This window comes from Megalobrama amblycephala, linkage group LG19 (assembly GCF_018812025.1).
Source record: "Megalobrama amblycephala isolate DHTTF-2021 linkage group LG19, ASM1881202v1, whole genome shotgun sequence".
Lineage (NCBI taxonomy): Eukaryota > Metazoa > Chordata > Actinopteri > Cypriniformes > Xenocyprididae > Megalobrama > Megalobrama amblycephala.
In genome coordinates this window covers 13,978,464-14,001,109 of record NC_063062.1, presented here as the reverse complement: position 1 = coordinate 14,001,109, position 22,646 = coordinate 13,978,464, and the positions used below count along the sequence as shown (strand labels likewise).

The following is a 22,646-nucleotide window of genomic DNA, read 5'->3' as shown; positions in this document are numbered from 1 at the left end:
TACTCAGTATCTCCCTCTAGTGGAAAAATATTCAATAGAAAACTGTGGCAACCCTTCTGACTAAAACTGTATCTGATCTACTGTCACTAGTTGATATGATACACAAAACGGTTCGGTTCTACCTCGGTTTAGAAAACTAAGCAAAATTACTTTTTTTTAATTAAACAGTAGTTTCCTGAACAAATTATGTCTCTGTCTTTAAATGAATTCAATTATAATTAAAGGTTTTTTAAGGATAAAACAAAATATTATCTCTGCTAATGCTGTAAGCTATACGTTTTTACTCCAATTCGTTGTTGCAATATAATCATTTACACAGTGGCCATGACAGATTTACTTAAACATACATTAAATAATCAAGACATCACTAACAAGTTAGGTAAAATATAATAAATATATAGGGTGATATAGTATATTTAGCTTCTCTGACAAACTAACAAGCTGTGGACTCGCCTGAGGTAAAAGCCACGTGACGTCTTATGTTTTATCGACGTCTTTCCGCCGTTGAAACACTGATTGAGCGATTACACGATATAGTATACGTTTCAGTGAGTTGTATCTTTCAACTTAACTTCAGATGCTCATTATGTAACAATTATGTCAATTATACCTTGGCTGCCTGGTCAAGTCAATGCAATTTATATAATTGTATTCATTGTATGCAGGATTAACGGAGTTATATTACTTATGTGTAACATATAATTTGTATTTTTAAATAAAAAGAAAAGTAAGTAAATTAAAGCGATCAGGGGTGCGTTTCCCGAAAGCATCGTTGGTGAACTATGGTCGTCCCATTGAACTCTATTGGTAACGACGGAACTTACGACCATAGTTCGCTTTGGGAAACGCACCCCTGGTTGTTATATTCGTATCTTGTGCGTTCTTTTCTTTGATGGTGCTGCTGCCAATGTGTCTCACAACGTGATTTTGCAGCGTTGAGTATTGTAGCCAATCATTTCTGTTGATAATAATGACCAATCAGATGCGTTTAAGTTACTGGTTGTCTTAACCAGCCGTGACTAGACGGTTTCTGTTTTTTGCGAAGGCACACGAAGTATGCCAACGTTAATCTCAGGTAATGTTTATGTGCTTTATTTAATGTTAAAAGCGTGTAACGTGAGTTTGGTGATCATTTAGTGCTCCCAGCTTTGTAGCCGTAGTAAAAGATAATTCACCTCAGATCTTGAAATGAAACAAATGGAACTGTGAACAAACAAGTGTATTCTATGACAAATATTGAATTAGTAGCTCAGTTTGACTTTTTAATAATGTTTAAATTATGTAATATTTGTGAATTTGATTATGTACTTACGAATTTCCTCTGGTGCCATGCAAATGCCGCGAGAGCCCGCCCACACTGATTGGCTGTGTTTTTTGATTGATTGACTTTTAGTTTTACAAATAAGGACAATCTTTGTAGGTTGAACAAAAATGTTATTAACATTAAAAATAGCACAAATTGGATAATATTCAGACTTTTGAGCTTTGAAGTGCTGAAAAAAGTTGTGTGAAGAAAGTGGGCTGTCACCATAGACTAAAAAAAAAAAAAAAAAAAAAATATTTCGTTAGTTTGAATATTGTTACACCTCTACTAGTTGACATACTGTAAGTAGCTTACATTTTTAAATTAGCTGAAAACATTTTTTTTTCCTCCAAAAAATACTCTTCTTCTGCAGTATTTACTTTCAGCTGCTTGTCAGATTTTTTTTTTAACAAGTGTTGACCATTTTACTGGTACCAGTCAAATCAAAATTTAAACGCAAATGCAAGATTCCTTATTGTAACCATGTAACTAGGCACTGAATAAAACCATGCAGCTGTTAAGAACAAAACAAAAGGTGGCAAAAAAGACAAACACTGAATTAGGACAATATTTTTTTATTAGCTGTACAGCAATACATTCTCCACACCATCTTACCTTATAGGCCCTCTATACCCCACCCAGCCATAATAAATGTCTTTATAAGGTTGGTTTTTTCTGACCATTGTAAAATTCAAACAGTACAGCTAGGTTAAAAAAAACAAACAAAAACAAAAAAAAAAGCATTAACCTAGAATTTTAAGAGCTTAAAAAAAGAAAGCAATTTAAATGCAATTACATGTTGGAGGAAAACTTCATTCTGAATCAGAAAAACAAATAATCAGAAATAAGGACATTGCTCTTTTGAACAAGTGACAACTTTTTACAAATATCCCATCCAAGCTTCCTCTTCTAGAAACAGTTCGTATCAAAATAGCTTCCTCGAACACTCGTATTAAACTTCTTAAATTAAATGTGGTCTGAAAAACCTATTGTAAACTTTTAAGTCTCCTTCCAAAATCCCATGAAACTAACAACTCGGGTCACATAGTTTATTTAATATTAGGGGTGGTTGTTGTGATCACGACCACATCAAAACAGATCAAAAAGATTGGAGACATGCATGTTGCTGTACCTGCCCAGTTCTGTCCCTTTTCCTCCTTTTACAAAAGCTAGAACAAAATCCAACAAGGAAGCCTATTCGTCAGGTGGAACAATATTAAAGCCACTCTCTCGGAAAAAGAATAAGCAACCCCTCCCCATCAAGCGAGTTGAGCAGACTCAAATGCAACGATTCAAGCGACAGAGGGACAGAAAGAAAAGGGGTTATGCAGCCTACATGATTGTTCAGGCTTTTATTTTGCCCCACAAGTAATTTGAAAGCCTTCAATGGCATGTTTCCAAACAACTACTGTTAAAAGCCATTGCCCTAGCATTCAAGGTCATCAATTCACTAGAAAAAGATTAAAATGTTCATAATAAAACAGAAAATAAAAATTATTTACAAGCAAGACTAGCCAAGATGACCTTTTTTGTACAAATTTATCAACCGCAGGGTTTTTTTTTTTTAACATATGGATGGATGTCATCGTCCCTGGCTTGATAATTAGGCGGCTACATTTCTACGCTCTCTAACATTATCATCTGTGACCAGTGAAAGAGCACATGAGGAACAAACAGCGAATAAAAGTCATCATTGATGTCAAACATTGAGAGGATTTTCTACAGCAGTGACAGCGATTCTAGATATCAAGGCTTGACCAGGCACAAAATGATATTGTTTCTCAATATTGCCATGGTAATGTGAGATTTGAAATTACAAATGAAGACAGAAGGTTATCTGGGTAAAGAAAAGTCTAGATGCATGTATTTTACCATGTAATGTCAGAGACATTCCTCAGACAGTCTCAAAAAAAAATCATCTGGCCTCTCCACATACAAAGTACACAGCAAAAAAACAAAACAAAAAAAACCCTCAGCAGTTGAACTACTGGTGTGATAGAAACAGTAGAAAAGCGCAGCTTTGTGATCCGTCATGAGAAGACAAAATGTAAGAAGGGTTTTATAGGAAAAGGTAGTGGAACAATGGAGTCTTTAAGAAATTTGATGCAGGACATGAGGACTTAGCGTGGAATTAAAGGAGGTGAGGGGGGAAAAAGAAAAAAGTATATGAGCATGTGTATATATATATATATATATTCAGGGGACACATATGGGGATGTGCATTTATGCAAGCATGTGTGATCAGCCTGTGTGCGCACACATATCCCCAGATCACCGGTCCATCATGCTAAGGATCATTTCAGGAGTAAGATCACCGTTCGGTGCAGCTTCAGGGACAGCTAGCTGCACTGTTTCTACACCCGCTTCGACTGCCTCCACTTCCTCTACCACTGGCTGGGCAGCTACAACTGCATCAGAGCCCTCAGGCTCCTTCTTCACAATGATGTTCTCAATGGCCCCTGTGCTTTCATCCTCCACCTGGATAATGGCAGCAGCTGCTAGGAGAAGCAGAGAGGGTCATTCAGTTTAACCCCTTTAAAAGATTTTGAATGGTTTGTCTTCATATGCAGAAGAGCATACATTACCTGTGGTGGTTTTGGCGATAGACTTTGTAGGAGAAGCCTTGGCTGCGTTCTTGGGGGGTCTGCCCCGTTTCCTCTTGACAGGAGGTTCAGCTGGTGCGGGGATGGGAACGCTGGGTGGAGCCTGTTCCACATCCATCTGCTCATCATCAAGAGGCTCATCCTCTTCTTCTTCATCAATGTCATCAAGGTCAGGATCTCCATGCTCATCTGAGATTTTCAGGCAACAGTTAAAGCTTTCATAAAACCATTTAGAGTCATGATTTACATTTAGTACAATAAATCACACGGATTCCATTCTGATAACCCAAGTTCAGATAATTAAGTATTTGTTCAAATACTAAAGTAACCCCAGCATAGTAGTAGAACAAGAGCCAAGATTCTCACCGCTATCATCGTCATCATCATCCTTTCTAGAGCGCATCTTCCTCTTTCTGCCACCACGAGCCCTTTTAGGTGGAGCTCCATTCTCTCCATCAGTAGAATCCATACCAGTGCAGTTCTCTGCATGTCTGGCCATAGTATTCTGTTAAAAGACATTCAATATGCTTAACACCATTTACTGTATGCAGTGGCACCATGAAATTCATCTGACCTCTTTCAAAAGTACCATACCCTGCGAGTGAAGGTCTTGCCGCACTTGGTGCAAACAAAGGATGTGGGTACAAAGTTGGGGTCATGGTAGCGCCGAAAGTGCATATCCAGGAGCTGTTTCTGCCTGAAAGTCTTCTCACATTGGCTGCAGGCGTATGGCTTCTCCCCAGTATGGGTGCGCTTGTGCATGACCATGTGACGCTCCTGTTAACAAGGAGAACACAGAGTAAATTAAATAGAGTTTCAAACACTATAACGAATGCTTATGCTGAACTATTAAATCCATTCTATTTATTGGAATGAAGTTTGCATGAGCTGTCTGACCTGACGGCACGCATAGTCACACTGGTCACACTTGAAGCGCTTCTCATTTTTGTGAGACTTCTGATGCTGGATGAGAGCGTAGCGCTCATGGAACACCGCATCACAGTAACGACACTTCCTGCCCTGCTCAATGTAGGAATGCTGCTTACGGAGGTGCACACCTGCAATGGCCACAAATTAAAACATGTGAACTTCAATACACCACAAGTACGTTTCAAGCTGTCATTGCTATTAAAAAAAAAAGAAGCAGCTATAATTAGCCATCACAAATTACAAAATGGTAATTACTGAACAAAATCTTACCGAGATCGCTCTTGCGAGCAATAACTGTGTCGCAGTGGGGGCAGTGAAATTTTGCCACATTTTCTGTATGCTTCTGCAGAATGTGCATCTTCATAGTACCACTCTGAGTAAAACGAGCATGACAGATATAGCACTCATAGGGCTTCTCTCCTGTAAGACAGACAAAAAAAAAAAAAAAAAAAAAAAAAAAAAAAAAAAAAAAATCAAAATTCAAGCCAATTCTATTTAAATAACAGACTAAAAAAAATAAAATAATAATTGTCTGCAATAATCTAGAGATGGTAAGTGCTGCTGACCTGAGTGGGTCCTCATATGTCTCTTAAGCTTATAGGTATCTCTGCTGGCATAGCTGCACAGACTGCACTGGAACGGACGTTCTCCAGTGTGGGAGCGAATGTGCCGCTTCAGCTTGCTAACCTGAAACGCGTCAAGGTTCAGGTCAATTCAGGCACAGTATAGGGAATCAAAAGGGCATGCATTTTCCCATAAAATTTAATTGTGATGCCATCAGACCAACCTCGACACTGGCATAGTCACACATGGAGCACTTGAATGGTTTCTCATGAGTGTGCTTGTAGCGTCTGTGTCGCACCAGCTCTCCACTGGTGACAAAGGCCATGTCACAGTCAGTACACTTATGTGGTCTGGTGCCTGTCAGAAAGAATAAAAAAAGTTTGCTCAATTTCAAATTCACACTAGACAGCCTACATGGTCCTTTTCACTGATTGATTGACTGGAGACCATGTACCTGTGTGGGTGTTGAGATGGTTCCTCAGCAACGTCACAGTCCTGAAGGCTCGTCCACAAAGATGGCACTTGTGAGGCCTCTCATCCGTGTGGCTCTTCATGTGGCGATCCAGATTGGAACGGCGCGGACAGGTGTAACTGCACAGCTCACACTGGAATGTCTTCTTAACACCTGTATGCAGTAGAGAAAATCCACTGATTTAAACCCAGCACAGATCTGATATTGAGTTTAAACTTTAATATCATGCAAGAGCCTGTGCATTCTGTATGCATCACACATTCTCACCTTTCTTCTTGATTTTAGTTGGTTTGGGCGGTTTCATGTTACCCACAACTTTCTCAGCATTGACTTCAGAGAGCAGTCCCTCCTGCTGCTCCTCCTCAAAGTCATACACAGACACATCCATGTCTTTATCGCCCTCCGTGTTGTAGCGCAGCTTGCTTTTCTTAGTCTTCTTAACCTTTTTAACAGGGGGTGTGTAATCTGGATCTTTGGACCATGTGGGGTCTTCATTTTGGGCTTCAGCCATCTCCTCCTCCTCCTGCTGTGGAGGCTGATCCTCTTGGGCCTGGAGCTCATCTTGCTCCACAGTTTCCACTTCTCCATTTGCACCCACCTTGACCACCTGTAAGAGAAGATGTAACATTTAGATTAACCAGATAGTCAGAGAACATATCATTTAAAACCATAATCTGTTCAAACAGAAATTATGGCCAACCTGGAAGCCCTCCGGCAAAGGCAGGGTATGACAGATGACCGGCTCCCCATCTTTAGGCATGGCAGTGGCGTCAACCAGTGTCCCTTGCAGCTCTTCCACAGTGGCAGCAGTGACGGGCACAGCAGAAACAGGCACCTGCACTAGCTGCAGCTCTCCCAAGCCCAACTGCTGCTCCTCCATGTTCACCACCTGCAGGGTGATGATCTGAGTGTCATCGACAGTTGTAACAGTGGCTTCATGGGCAGCACCAACAGGTGCTCCGACAGCAGCCTCCATGACTTCTGTCTTCATCTGGAGCAGGGCAGGGTCCAGGGAGTCCATCACCATCATCTCCACACTGCTGTTGACATTAACTACACTCTCGACCAACTGTTGCTGGGCCTCCACCACAGGCTCTCCTTCAACTTGGGCTTGCTCTAACCCAGCAGCCTGCAGCAATTCAGCTCCCACTTCCTCATCTTCTCGACGCCTTTGGTATGTCTTGCATTCCTTGGCCTTGAAAGCATCCCCAGCATCTTCCACCACTGCCTCAGTCGGTCCCCCTTCCATGGGTAATACCTATTGCAATTAAAAGCGAAAAGTTAGAACTCAACACTAGATGTAAGATGCTAAAGTTTTCCTACCTGACTGCAATCTGTAGTGTTTACTTACATACACACACTCAGACAGGCTGCTATCAACCTTGCAAATGGTAAACAAAAGAGTAGAGTTGGCACTTCCATAGGTATCCATGACTTTGGTGTTTGTATACAGTACTGTGAGTTTACCTGCATCAAAAAGGAATACTTCATCTCTCTACCCCTGCCTCCACTACTGTCTGCCTCCGATGAAGGTGCTAACTGTCTCAACTCTGCTTCTTACTACCTAGCTCAACCTGTTGGGATGCAAACAAATCAATCCATTAATGTGCAAAACAAAACACTTTCAGTTTACAGCGTTCTTTTCTTGATCACACCACTCTTTCTGGTTGGTTTATATTATATATATATATATATATATATATATATATATATATATATATATATATATATATATATATATATATATATATACACACACACACACACATAAAATATTATGTATAAAAATTCACACATTTAGACATACACACACATATACATACACTATGCATAACCTTGGAAAACTTACAACTTTAACATGAGTTTTATTAAACCAAAACCATGTTTTGAACTCTTGATTCGGAGCCAGAAAGCATCATCTGATTCTGAACCGATTCGCTTCTACTTCCTCATGATCGCGCGCATTTGGCCACCAACCCACTAAACCGACAAAACGGTGTAAATGTGTGCCACCATCCTTACCTTCACACGTTTTAAAACACCCTTATGATTTTCCACAGCAAGAGGGCATTCTGCGATGGTTAATCGTGTTTTTGTACCACTACCAGTCGGGTTGTAGAGGGAGCTCTCTACAGTTTTTATCCCTTCAGTCGTTTGTTGCTTGAGGTTAGTCTTTCAATAAGAGTGAGCGGTCGCACCGAGACCGACGACTGCGGCGATTCGGCTGTTTTCAGGCGATAATCTCTGGGATTCGGGGAGTGTACGGCGAGGCTCGGTCTTACTAATCGAAAATGGCTATCGGTATAGTTTAGCAACGGCATCTTCCTCGTTTGATTTTAATCTGCGCAATACGCTAGCATCGGCGGCAGAACGGATGCTAAATCATAAAAGACGAATTTATTTGTTATTTAATTTAGACGCAACCCCGTTATTTGGGCTTCCAGGAGTGATAAGGACCAAAGAGCGAACCGAGGCCGTCGTAATGGGACTTTATTATCGCCAAACCGGGTCAATGTTTCATCGTCTCGGGTTTGAATTTAACTGCTCGAGGAGGGGCGCGAACAGGGCGATAGGCGCGAGCTAAAATATGTTTTGTGGCTTAAAATAGCACATATCAAGAGTAAAACCTCGCGAAATTGACGTTTGTGAATTTAGGAGCTTTTCCTAAACTGTTTGGTCGTTGTATGGTTGGAAACTAGTCAACTTTAAGAGGTATATTAGCTGGTTGGCTAAGTGCGCGTGCAGAAACGGCGGGTTTCTAAAGACAGGAAACAAAGAGAAGAAACAGAAAATGGACGCCTGGCCTAAAGATTGAAGCAAACATCCTGGCGTTAAATAATGGCATCTTGGTAAAATGCGGTCTGATATAGTTTCAATAGTGCTTAATAATCGGGCTGAAGCCCGAACTTCTGGGTTATAAATGTTTTTTGCTAAATTTTCGATAACGATAGAGGGAGACAAACACCCCCCGCCAGCCGCCTGGACTGGGAGCCCCATCGTGACACCTAGAGGCCGATTAAAGCTCCTGCAAAACTCCCCCCTTTCGGAAAAGTAGCGCTGTTTTACCTGCTTTTGGTGATTTACTCTCGCGTTGAATTCGACAGAAAGCCCAGGGTTTGTTCTTCCTTTAGTACGAGACGGAGTAAAATTGCGTCCTTCACCTCCGGCGGTTTTAATCCTCTCCCGCTTTTGCAGAGTAGGCTCCGCACAAAATGGCGGCCCTTAGCGGCTGTTGCGCATGCGCGTCACGCAGGGGGGCGGTGGCGAGGGGGAGGGCTGTAAACAAAAGCAGTGTGCGGATTGGCCGTGTGGGGCGCTACTTTTGAATTACGGGATGTGGGCTTTTTTTAGACGTTAACTCAAATTTGTATCAAAGTGTGTTTAACATTGCAGTATTTGATCATCTTATTATAATATAAGAAGGTATTAGAAGAGAATAGAATAGTTTAACTGTGTTCCCGCAGTCTCAAATTGGAATTATTAGTGAAAGCCTGTAAAATTTGTGTTTTTATAGTATACATATAGAACACATACATATGTGTGAGTGATCTATTGAAACTTTTTTTTTTTTTTTTTTTTAAATCTGTAAATATGTATTCGATCTGCACAAACAACTAGAAAAATCATAAAATAATTGAGTTGTAAGCAAGTGTGGGAACCCTAGTTTAATCAATACACTATTGAAGTGAACTCCTGTTATGTAATACTTAATGTTTTCATTGATGTTGATTTCTTTATTATTGAATTTGTTTATTTGAGCATGTGAAAACACTCAAAATATGTAATCCCTTTATTTTCAAATGTTCTTTGAGGCAAATAACAAATTTGTTAATAAATAAGTCAAACAAGTTTTAGTGTTCATAATTTTAATAATTTCCTTTACAGTTGATGTCAACAATATCCTTGTCAGACAATATACATATTTAGAGTAAATAAAAAAAAAATCAAAAGTAAATCAGTTCTTTAATGCTGCACAATCTGTAGATAATAATGAAAAATATATTTAAATCTGTTCTGCAGTTTGCAATCCTAAACCGCAGTCTTGAGTTTTAAATAAAGTCTATCTATCTCATTCTCTTGCTCCCCATACTAATTTGAGGCACTTATACACTGAAGAGGCGTTCTTTGTCATATTGAAGTCTGGAACAGATTGAACTAGAAAATAATGTTATGTAAAAATGAACGAACCTTCCCTGGTTCCAACTCAGAACCTTTCAGTCTAGCAGCACTGGAGAAATGCTCTGAGTCAAACATGATCTATGGCCATTCTTAAGATCACAAGCACGGAGAGGTTGTCGGAACCTATCGCAAAAGGCAATATTCACCACTGTTTACAGCTTTCACTCATAATAATGATGACATCTTCAAAAAGTAATAAAACAGCTTCACCACTTTTACAGCAGATATTACATTGCCAGTGGCTTAAATGCGAAGTGCATGGTGAATCAAATCAGATCTGCATTTGCTATTGAGCATTTAAACATTGAAACTAAATTACAACACAAAACATTTACACTTCCAATGGGATATAGATATATATTCTGTATCAGTAAAGAATATGACAGTATGGAATGGCACTGTTACACTTTTATGGCAACAAGGTCCCTATGAAAGTTTGGGATTAATAAGGAAATGCTTCCCAAGATCCCCATCCTACTTTCTGAGGTGTTTCTCAGCTATCAACATACATTCTCCAATCAATATGTACACACACATAAGCACTCTTCACAAAGTGGACAATCAGATTCTCTATGTACTCTGCAGGTAGTCACTGCCTACTTGCATCGATAAAGTGAAAAGAACACTTTATCTCCATCGCTATCAGTCATCACTTGTATTGTTGACTAGGGTCCAGCTTCATTCCATGAATCACGAAGGCAACACCATTGGGCCGAAACTTAAGGCAGCAAAACATTGTTTATAAACCCAAATGCACCTATGTATCTTACCTCATCACTTTACAGTAGTTCATCTTAGGCCATGTCCAAAACATTAATAACATACAGACTGACATACAAGTCCTCTTGTCTAATGATTGTATAGCATCCGTCCATGTCTTTGAGGACAATGCAGACACTCTTATCTGTAAGAGTGTGATTACGCTGATTTGTGTCATTTTAAACTGTTTGATAGTTTTTAAGTGTGCATTTAATAGTTCGTAAATCGGCATGATCATGACGGTGAGGATACTAAGACGCAAGTACATTGTTTTTGACAAGTATCGGCCAGTTGATTGTGTTAGAAAGCCGTACTGGCCATACTGCCGGGTGCAAAAAGGCGGGACATTCCATCTTGTGAGGACTCAAGGTGTCGATGGGCCATCTTCCCCTCCTCACCTGCAATTAAAACAAATGAAATGGAAATAAGAGACGTTTTCCTCCTCTTTAAAATGTCAACAACTTTGACTACATTGTTTTTGTTTTTAGCATTTAATTGCAAAGTCATGATTCATAAAATGATTATTTTATGATTTTATTTGTGTTATTCATTCTATGGTTTTTAAATATAATTTTATGCAGACTGCAAAACTATAATAATATATTTTTCTGGACCTGGAATGATATTCTGACCTTTTCCATGACTCACCGTGGGACCATATTTGGAACATTAATTCACTTTTGCAGCAGATCCATGCTTTCAACTTTCATTACTGATCTTTCCTTTACCAGTCCATTTCCTGTTGTTTAGTTCATTCACTGCTTACCTAGCACAAGCAGAGCTTGTTTGGCAGCATCCCTCACATCCTCCTTATCTGTTCGGCACAGATACACCAACTGCTCAATGCTCTCTTTGGCCTGTGATGCACAAACACAGACAGACACTTTACTTAAAGTCCTCCACCAACACTGAGGTGTGATGCTGCATATAATCTGATTCCCACACAGATCACTACAGAACATCTAACCAGCAGGTTCTTAAAGTTATGCAAGCATATATATATAAACAGTGTGGGGAAAAAATAAACGTTGATTTAGTGGCGCTGGGTTATTGAGGAGAGATGTTTAGCCATGCATGAACTGACCTTCAGACATGCGAGTGCTTTACATCCACACACTCGCGTCTCAACGCCTTCATCCTCCAGCAACTCTAGACAGCTCACCAGAGCCTGAGACAGAACAATAATGAGAGACACTGAGTGGATTCAATCAAAATCCTTTCTGAATGACAAAGCATTACAACTTTTACTTTGCATTTAATGGTGATGCTTAGGGATGCACCACTATTAACATTAACATTAACATTAACCAATACCAGTCTTAAAATTATATATTTGATGTACTGTTTTGACTAAAACATTAAATAATATATTAAAATACATTAAAAATATAACACTAAAATCTAAAATCTACTAGTCAATTTAGGTTACACAACATAATGTACAGTATGAAAAATGTATATTCTTTCTGAGATTTGTTAAAGATTACATTTAACAGTGTTAAATTATTATTTTTAGATAAACTTTGAGTGTTACACAATGTTATTGTAGTATCATTGATGTACTACGATAGTGTTTGTTCATATTTTAAATTAAAATTTACTTTTATATTTTATATAGTATATGTTTTTATTTTAGTTAAAGTTTTATTAATTTTATTGTGTTTATATTTGTTTTTTTTAAGTTTTACTTTTAGTTTATTTAGTACTTCAACTTTAAACAAAAATGAGAAAAGTTGCTTTTGCAACTAGCTGAATTAGCTAAAATTAAATTATTTAACTAATATTATTATATATAGTTTTATTATGTTTCAAGACAAGACATTTCAAAACAAGTAATGAAAATGTTTTTATGGTTTTAGTTTTAGTTAATGATAACCCTGGAGTTAGATGACAGAAAAGGTAATCTAAATGTAAAACTGGGGGGAATTTAGCATTTAGTGTGGGAAAGTTTGGACATATTTTGTAGAATGAGGGTATATTTACAAGACAACAATGTACTAAAACCTGAAACGTTTTTCCTTTGCGTTTTTTGCAAACGGCAAAATTGTGGATCCGTAAAATTGACTAAAATGCTGTATTATGCATGCCAGGCCAGTAGTTGGCGATGTCACTTTGTAAAGATAATACGCATAAGAGGATAACAGTATCATTTTCATAAGTTTGCATTTTCACGCCCCCAAAATGCATAAAAGTTATTTCATGTAAACGGCCCCTTAATGTTTCTCATGATCTTAAAAAAACCACGTGATCTCATAGCTTATACTTAAACGTGTGATGTTGCTTTTGTAGAAAAGTATTTTGCTTATATTTGAGACTATACTTTATTATTATGCTTTAAAATGTGGAAAATAGTGATTATAAATAAGCAGGCATGCAACTTTTGACTAGTGGTGGATAAATAACCATGGATGTGTAAGTTCCCGGAGTTCATTCGTCCTGCAAATCTGTTGAAATATTCACCTCCTAAAGTACAAACAGAGTTTTTGCAGGAAGATGGTTAAGTGCACTTCTTACCCTCTCTCTGTGGCGGGTTTGGTCAGCTAGACTTCGCAGCAGGGAGCTGGCTGCACTGCACACTTTCCCCCTCGGATCCCTCAGCAGCAAACTGACTGCCCGCAAGCCCTCCCTCTTCAGACTACACTCTGGAGGCTTCTTCAAAGATTTTACCAGAACATCCTGATCTCCAGACTGCAGGCATTGAACTAGCCACACTGCAGGAGAAGGAGAATGAAAGAGAGAGATGGATGAAACAGATACACTGCAGAGAAAACATGAGGCGGGGGAGGAGTGGAAAGATGCACCAAGAAACCACAACGACTGAGAGGCTGAATGGGGGCGTTGGGAGGGGTTGATACTACTCAAGATGCGCTGCACAATTACTCTTGCTAATGTTTAAGAATAGATGGGTAGTCCATTAAGACTTAAGGGCGTTCACACTTCACAACAATCTGCAGCAACAAACCAGACATTGTTCATTTTCAAAGCTCTCAATTTCTGGTGATGTAATAAACTTTGTGTAAATTGGATTTTGCATTCGATCACATTTCTGATCACTTTTTCTCTCTCAAGCATTCAGCACTCACTCAAGTCTTGTTACACTGACAGTTATTTTTATGCTGGAAGTCTCAAATGGCTGTACTGCTGGTCAAAATAGGTGCTGAATGCAGTAACATTAATGGTGAGCTATAAACTAGTTTTAAAAAAACTACGTAAAATAAGATGTAATTCTATTTTGAAAACAAATTAGTTTTGCCACTTAAAATGTACAGTCTGGAGGGGCAATAGTTTTCGTTTGTGATCTTTTTATAACCCATTTGGCAAATAGTATTTTGTTTTTAAAGGACCATCTTTATATTTATATTTATGGTTAATAATAAAACAGTCCATGTCATAAAAAAAAAAATCGTGAATTACTCTAATCTTAAAAAAAGGGGGTTGGTAAGACTTTTTTATGTTTTTGAAAGTCTCTTATGATCACCAACGCTGCATTTATTTGATCAACAATACAGTAAAAGCACTAATATTGTGAAATACTATTATTATTTAAAATAGCCATTTTCTATTTTAAAGTGCCCCTATTATGCTTTTTTTTTATATTACCTTTCATGCCATGTGTAATATAGCTGTTTTTGAATGTAAAAGGTCTGCAAACAGGCGAATCTCAACATAACACCGACTGTTATGTAACAGTCGGGCTCATTAATATGTATGACCCCAATATTTGCATATGCCAGCTCATGTTCAAGGCATTACACAAGGGCAACCAGTCTGGATCTGTGCACAGCTGAATCATCAGACTAGGTAACCAAGCAATGACAACAGCGAAAAATGGCAGATGGAGCAATAATAACTGACATGATCCATGATATCATGATATTTTTAGTGATATTTGTAAATTGTCTTTCTAAATGTTTCGTTAGCATGTTGCTAATGTACTGTTAAATCTGGTTAAAGTTACCATCGTTTCTTACTGTATTCACGGAGACAAGAGCCGTCGCTATTTTCATTTATTAAACACTTGCAGTCTGTATAATTCATAAACACAACTTCATTCTTTATAAATCTCTCCAACAGTGTGTAATGTTAGCTTTAGCCACGGAGCACTATCAAACTCATTCAGAATCAAATGTAAACATCCAAAAAAATACCATACTTGCGCAATTAGACATGCTACATGACGAACACTTTGTAAAGATCCATTTTGAGGGTTATATTAGCTGTGTGAACTTTGTTTATGCTGTTTAAGGCAAGCGCAAACTCCGGGGGTGGGGAGCACGAGAATTTAAAGGGGCCGCAGCCTGATTTGGCGCATATTTAATGATGCCCCAAAATAGGCAGTTAAAAAAATGAATTAAAAAAATCTATGGGGTATTTTGAGCTGAAACTTCACAGACACATTCAGGGGACACCTTAGACTTATATTACATCTTTTAAAAAGACGTTCTATGGAACCTTTAAAATACTTTGGAATACTAATTAGTATGTAGCAAAAAAATTAGACTTAATTTTACTTTTATCTCACAATTCTGACCAATTCTCAGAATTGTGTAATATAAAGTTGCAACTGCAAGTTATAAAGTCAGAACTGTGAGATATAAACTCGCAATATTGAGAAAAGTCAGAATTCTGAGATATAAACTCAATTTTGAAAAAAAAGAGTCAGAATTGTGAGATATAAACTCATAATTGCAAGAAAAAAAGTCAGAATTGCGAGGAAAAAAGTCGTGAGATAAGTCGCAATTACCCTTTTTACAATTACAAGGGACTCACAAAGAACTATCGCAAAACATGAAAAAAGTCGTGGATCAACCAGGTAATGATAGGACAGTTAAGATTCAAGGGGAGGCCTATGTAATTTTTTTAATGGGGCAATTTTTATACATTTTATAAATGAGCAGAAATGTAGCTTAGGATGCTTTTGCAGACTGTCAGAGGCCTTCATATGGCCCTCAGATATACCTTCTTCAGCCAGCTCAGGAATGTGTGTGTCCAAGTCATTCACCCCCTCTGCTTCCAGGTAGCTCCAAAACTGGAAAAGGGTGAGAGTCTCTTTGGACGCACCTCCTGCACGCCTGGGCAGCTTCCTCTCCAGGATCCGCTCCAGCAGACGCAGAAACACTAACACACACACAAGTTCAGTGTAACAGAGCTTCAAGAGACAATCTGATTAAGTCTACTGAAATTTAGACACTTTTAATTACATCAGAAACAATGATTAGCAGGAGATGAAATGCTTCCAGGAGATGAAATACAGGAAGTTATAGTTAAGGTTGTAATTTAATAACTCATTTCCAGTGCTTGTTCATGCATTAATACACTACACACACACACACACACACCTGTGTCTGTGAAGCCGACTCCTCTTTCTGGGAGTTTGCTGGCATAAGCGACACTGAGCGCCTGTAAGAAGGCCTCGGTGGAGCTGCTGTACACACTGCAGCCATCCGTGCACTGCCGCCATAGCAACACAGCCCCTTGGCACTGATCTAACTGAGGAACAACTGCTCCGACATACAAAGAGAATGTCAGAAATTAAGGTGGTTGTGAGGAAAATTAGTGACAAATATGTGAAATAACATTCTGTTGTATAATGTAAGATCTGTGATGCATGAAAAATAATGTATGAACATTTGCACAGAAATAAGAGTACACAGTTGAGATACAAACAGAGAGAAAACTCTAAGTAATATAACAGTTTGATATTAAAACCTGCGAGACTCACCCTCCTCTGGTTGGATGACTCCGCCCCTTGAGTCCTTCACAACCCATCGAATGAGCTCGAGGACTCTCGCCTCCCTGAGAAGTCGGTCCAGGGCGTACATCTCTCCACAGCGCAGAGGCCCGAATGTGCCTAACCTCTGTTTACGAAAACAAAACACAGAGTATGAATACAGATGCTCAGACAGTGAAAACACTTCAAACATAAAAATCCCCAGTAGTATGTGTATTACATATATATATATATATATATATATATATATATATATATATATATATATATATATATATATATATATATATATATATATATATATATATATATATACATACACACACACACATACATACATACACACACACACACACACACAACTGGGGATTTTTATGTTTGAAGTATATATAAACTGTCTTCTATTTCATATACAGTCAAGCCAAAAATTATTTAATTCATTATGCTATTCACTAGTTTAAAAAAAATGGTAATAAAATATGATGAGTTAAACTGCGTCAGAAAAAAAATATTTTTAATTATGTCAGATAACACTTAAGCAAAACATGGTCATATCAAAGTGTCTGAATAATTTTTGGTCCAAATTTTTTTTTATCAATTATACTGGTAGTCCACTGTATGAAGACTTTTTCGTTATAATATGTCACAGTTTACATTATTTTGCTATCCTCACTTACATAAATGAACTATAGTGTCCTGCACCCACTAGTACAAATATATCAAAAATATAAAAAATGTCTGAATAATTCTTGGTTTGACTATATACGCTAATAATCAAATTAATCCTAATTAAATCACAATATGCATGTAGACATTTACTTTTTTACTTTAGACATACTTTATCATTTTAGACAATTTTTTATTATTATTATTGAAGATTATTTAATCAAGAAGTGAATTCAAGAACATATGTTTGTATAATACTTCTGTCAGTTATAATATATTTACATGTATGCTCAACACAATAGAAAAAAAGAACAGAATTCTGCACACATTCAGATTATTTCATATATGTGGAAGCAAATGTCTATATGACCACAGTGACTGACCAGAAGCTGTGAGCTGCAGTTCTTCAGATGGACCAGCAGGGTGTGATCTAGAGCCGGGCAGCCTGTGCTGAGGGTCCGGAGGGAGTGTCCCAACATCGCGCCTCACAGCCCTCATCCTCTCCTGCGCTCTCCACAGCCGCTGGCCGCTCCTCTGCGCTGTATCAGTCAAAACACACACAAGAACAAACACACGTCAGATAACAAGAGAATAAAAATGGCAACACAACAACATTTTCAGAAAAAGTAAAGAGACTGCATTGAACAGAGATAAAGTTGTGAAGTCATTCGCTCAAACTAACGGTTGTCCTTTAAGGCACTAGGTGGCAGTAGTGTTACATAACATTATAGAAGCAAAGTATTTTGATGAAAAAAAAAACAGATTTCTTTTTTCTTACTATAAAATACCCCTTGACAGCAGAAAGGTGAGACATTTCTCAAGTTCTGACCTGTCTGTCACATTCTGCCTTTCGTCATCCTCCTCCTCCTCTTCATCCTCCAAGTCTGAAGTATTGAGGAAGTCAAAGCTTCCAAGAGCTGTCTCAACTGTCAAACTGACACTGGATGAGCGACTGCGACTTCGTACCTGCAGATAAACACATTTGTGCGCACACACAAAAATGTAAACTATAAATCTTTTTCATTTTATAAATTACAATTACAAATCAATACTCTTCATTTTAAAGTGTAAAATGTTTCAAATGACCATTAAAAACTACAATCAAATTATTATTATTAGCTAAAAGAAGCCTCAGAATTTAAGTTAATGTTCTAGGCTCAATTTCTTATTATATGATATTATTGTCAATTACCAAAGTGAACATTTTTGACTTGTAAAAAGTTTACAGCAATGCATTTCCAATGCAAGTCTATTAGGGCAAGGCATAAATGTTAAATATACACTGTTTTTAAAATATCACCAAAAATTGTGAACATGAGGCTTGTATGATAGAACTTTGTCTAACTTTGTCTGTGCAAGTTAAATCCTATCTGCACATTTCTGATGTAAAACTCTCCCGAATACCTTCTACTTCTATGGAAAGCGCAATACTACAAAAGGTAGTGTTTGTTTTTTTTACAAATCGAGGAGCAATCATATCTGTTAATCGACAACATGACACTGTCAATACAGCTTAACTTGTAAAACCTGGAACATTCTTAAGGCCAATTCTGGAAAGAGACACATTGTGTTTAGTCTATGACTAAGGTACTGTAAGTTGTGCCAGGAAAACTTCTGTAGACACAGGATGAAGCGGTTAATAGTGAAAGCAAGGGACACGTCTTTGATGAACTCTATTGTTCTACAGATGAAGACCAAAGCCTCTGAATCCAAACCCAGATCTGAGACTTTGATGGTTATCGTGGGTCATGGATACAAGGAACACCGAGAATCTAACATCTCAGTCAGCCAGGAAGAGCTACACCCATTCACATTCAAGAAGCCATTCACACAGAATGCGTTTTTCCATAACATTGTGCTACTTTGCCATTGTTTTTCAATGAAAAAGCGCTAGACAGATGTTTTTAAAGGATTAGTTCACAGAATAATCACCTGATAATTTACTCATTCCTATGTCATCCTAGATGTTTGTCTTTCTTTCTTCAGTCGAAAAGAAACTATGATTTCTGAGAAAAACATTCCAGGATTTTTCTCTGTATAATGAACTTCAACAGGGTTCAACGGGTTGAAGGTCCAAATTGCAGTTTTAATGCAGCTTCAAAGGACTCTACATGATCCCAGCTGAGGAGTAAGGGTCTTATCTAGTTAAACGATTGGTCATTTTCTAAAAAAGAAAAAAAAAGATACACTTTTAACCACAAATGTTCATCTTGCACTGCTCTGCAATGTGCCACACATTACGTAATCATGTTGCAAAGGTCACGTGTGACATAGGCGGAAGTACCACGGTAGGGCGAAAAACTCTTATCTGATTTTCTCCTCCAACTTCAAAATCATCCGGCATCGTTGTTTTACCTTTTATTGTAAAGTCAGTTTGACTTAGTCTTTGCACAGTCTTTGTAAACACTTGCTTGGTACTTCTGTCTATGTCACGTGTGACCGTTCCAATGTGATTACATAATGTGTGGCGAATTGCTTGTGCAAGACGAGCATTTGTGGTTAGAAAATGAACAATCGTTTTGCTAGATAAGACCTTTACTCCTCGGCTGGGATCGTGTAGAGCCCTTTGAAGCTGCATTGAAACTGCAATTTGGACCTTCAACCCATTGGTAACTGTTGAAGTCCACTATATGGAGAAAAATCCTGGAATGTTTTCCTCAAAAACCTTAATTTCTTTTCAACTGAAAAAAGAAAGACATAAACATCTTGGATGACATGGGGATGAGTAAATTCTGTGAACTAATCCTTTAAAAACGTCCGTCTAACGCTTTTTCATTGAAAAACAATGGCAAAGTAGCACAGTGTTATGGAAAAAAAACGCATTCTGTGTGAATGGCCTCTTGAATGTGAATGGGTGTAGCTCTTCCTGGCTGACTGATATGTTAGATTCTCAATGTTTTGGGTGCCTTTGGGTGTTCCTTGTATCCATGACCCACGATAACCATCAAAGTCTCAGATCCGGATTTGGATTCAGAGGCTTTGGTCTTCATCTGTAGAACAATAGAGTTCATCAAAGACATGTCCCTTGCTTTCACTATTAACCGCTTCATCCTGTGTCTACAGAAGTTTTCCTGGCACAACCTACCTTAGTCATAGACTTAACACAATGTGTCTATATACATATAAATATATATACACATACATACTTTTTTTTTTTTTTTTTTTTTTTGCATGTTGGTTGCATTGCACGACTTGGTGGACAATTTTTTTTTTTTTGACTCCAAACCACAACAACAAACCCACAAACAGTAAAAAGGTGCAGCACTCACTGTTAGCGCCTCCTCCAACAGCTTCAGCTCTTGCTCTAAGACCTGCAGTTCTGGGAACTGGCCTCTGTAGTCATCAAGGGAGGACAAAACGGCACCAAGGGCCTCCTCCACATTGCTGTCTGCTGATTGTTCCTCCAAACCACCCATGGGTCTGGTGTCTACTAAAGAACCAGACTTCTCTGCCAGCAGGTCATCCGTTTGTGTCTTTGTGAGGTGTGCCTCATAAGAGGAATCAGTCCTAGGAGCACCATTGTTCATCTGCTGGGACAAAGCATTAGCACTGGAGGAAGAGTCTTTGTCTCCACAGGAGGGCCTAGACGTGAGCTCTGTAGCTTTTTCAGCCGAGTCACAAGCTGTGGTTTCTGCAGGAGAGCTAGTTTCTACTTTACAGTTCAGTGGCTCAGTGGGACAGGATGGCTCACTTGTGGAGGGATCAGGAATGGGGCAGATCTCCTGAGTGTCTGGTACTACAAAACATAGTTCTGCTCGGAGGGGCATATCCACGGCAGTGTCACTTACAAATACTGAAGAGACCTCCGAAGTTACTTCAGCGGCCTCCACGGATTCCCCAGCCAGTCTGTCTGTCAAAACACCATCTGCGCTGATCTCGCTGATATGGCTAAGGGACCGAGAATAGCGGGGATGGCCATTGGGCACTTCCTGTTTTACAGGAGCCTCTGTGGTGACTGTTGCTGGTTTCTTCAGATCCTCCTCTTCTTCCTCCTCTTCTTTTTGATTGGCCAGGCGGGTGGGAGTAGAGGTTGCCGATTCGCGGGGTGCAAATGAGATTTCAATGGCAGGAGGAGCAGTTTGTACCTCAGGCTGTACTAAGTTCTTGTGTGCATGACGCATTCCCAAGGAAAGCTGAGGACTAGAGGAATCATCAGAGGATTCGGAGGAGTTTGACCATGCCGTTCCGTTCTCCATCTCTTCTTGTCTCCTCAACATATTCTAGTGGGGAAGAAATAGATTATGAAGATGAATACAAATGATTGTTCATTTAAATAAAGACCCTTTCACATGACTCACGGTAATGTTCCTTATAGTATCAAACTCTGTGGAGCAAAGCGTAAAGCTGGAACACAGCGCTCAAAGTTCAAATAATTTCAGCTTTCAGATAACTGAGTTGTACGGACAATGCTGTAGACATACAACCGTTCAAAAGTTTGGGGTTGGAAAGATTTTAGAAAAAACATCTTTTATGATCACCAAGGCTGCATTTATTTGATCAAAAATACAATTTTAAATAATTTATTTATTTTAAAGGTGCTAAAGAGGATGTTTTGTTTTATACATTTTTGCAATATTACTTGAAACTGTCTTTACTAACTGATAAAAGACTATTTATTAGGTGCACTGAAAGTAATAATATTAATATACATCATCTGTGCACGAGGTAGGGCCTTAAAAACATCAGCCAATCGTTTACACGATCATCGCGTAAACGATTGGCCCTCTGGCTTCTCAATCACTGCCGTGACGTTCCTTGTGAGAGACGTGCGTGGATTGGGCCTCTGGCTTGTCAATCACTGCCGTGACGTTCCTTGTGAGAGACGAGCGCGTCTGCACGCTCCAGTAACTTTCCACACTCCACAGGCGCCTCATGCAATGTTTTTGTCAGGAGACAGGAGTAACAACTGCAGATTATGAGTTACCTGCGGTGAGTCCGACATAATGAATCCACTAACACGACACAGCGAATGCCGGTGGTAAACACTCATGTTCAAATACTCGTGCACGAGTTTTGGGAGGCGTTCCTTTGAAATGAGCTGTGAAGGAGGGGGGTTGTTCTTACGCATGCGCTCATTTCAAAAACTCAGTAACAGTCTTTGGATTCTCAGATGACGAAAAAAATCCTCTCTATCACCTTTAATATATTTAAAAATGAAATTTATTCCTGTGATGGCAAAGCTGAATTTTCAGCATCATTACTCCAGTCTTCAGTGTCACATGATCCTTCAGAAATCATTCTAATATGCTGATTTGCTGCTCAAGAAACATTTTTCATTGTTATCAATGATGAAAAAGTTGTGCTGCTTAATATTTTTGTTGAAACCGTGAAACCTTTTTTTTCAGGATTCTTCAATGAATAGAAGTTTTGAAAGAAAATTATTTAATTTGAATAGAAATTTGTGAAATTATACATTTCTTTACTGTTACTTTTAAACAA

General features: G+C 38.6%; 2 protein-coding genes across 8 annotated transcripts in view; both read right to left on the bottom strand.

The window, feature by feature from the left end:
* Positions 1 to 1,862: 1,862 nt before the first annotated feature.
* ctcf (CCCTC-binding factor (zinc finger protein)) lies at positions 1,863 to 9,106 on the bottom strand. 7 transcript variants are annotated; one of them, XM_048168004.1, is made up of 14 exons: positions 8,939 to 9,106; positions 7,340 to 7,446; positions 7,224 to 7,253; positions 6,573 to 7,130; positions 6,140 to 6,479; positions 5,855 to 6,025; positions 5,624 to 5,757; positions 5,403 to 5,523; positions 5,107 to 5,256; positions 4,804 to 4,964; positions 4,501 to 4,683; positions 4,273 to 4,411; positions 3,889 to 4,095; positions 1,863 to 3,801 (listed from the first exon to the last, which is right to left on the bottom strand). In XM_048168004.1, exons 2-14 carry the CDS (start codon positions 7,361 to 7,363, stop codon positions 3,575 to 3,577), a joined length of 2,445 nt encoding a protein of 814 aa, XP_048023961.1. In that variant the 5' UTR covers positions 7,364 to 7,446; positions 8,939 to 9,106; the 3' UTR covers positions 1,863 to 3,574. The 7 variants fall into 7 exon arrangements, with proteins under 7 accessions (XP_048023961.1, XP_048023963.1, XP_048023964.1 ...); XM_048168006.1 differs by lacking the exon at positions 8,939 to 9,106 and adding an exon at positions 7,895 to 8,909; XM_048168007.1 differs by lacking the exon at positions 7,224 to 7,253.
* Positions 9,107 to 9,721: 615 nt separating this feature from the next.
* The window catches only part of ripor1 (RHO family interacting cell polarization regulator 1), a 35,992-nt gene continuing 23,067 nt past the window's right edge, over positions 9,722 to 22,646 (bottom strand). The window contains 11 exon segments of the mRNA XM_048168001.1: positions 9,722 to 11,208; positions 11,577 to 11,667; positions 11,895 to 11,978; positions 13,325 to 13,521; positions 15,770 to 15,928; positions 16,150 to 16,311; positions 16,533 to 16,668; positions 17,591 to 17,661; positions 17,664 to 17,746; positions 18,037 to 18,173; positions 20,477 to 21,427. Of these exon segments, the coding sequence (XP_048023958.1) occupies positions 11,111 to 11,208; positions 11,577 to 11,667; positions 11,895 to 11,978; positions 13,325 to 13,521; positions 15,770 to 15,928; positions 16,150 to 16,311; positions 16,533 to 16,668; positions 17,591 to 17,661; positions 17,664 to 17,746; positions 18,037 to 18,173; positions 20,477 to 21,427 (2,169 nt within the window). The 3' untranslated portion in view covers positions 9,722 to 11,110.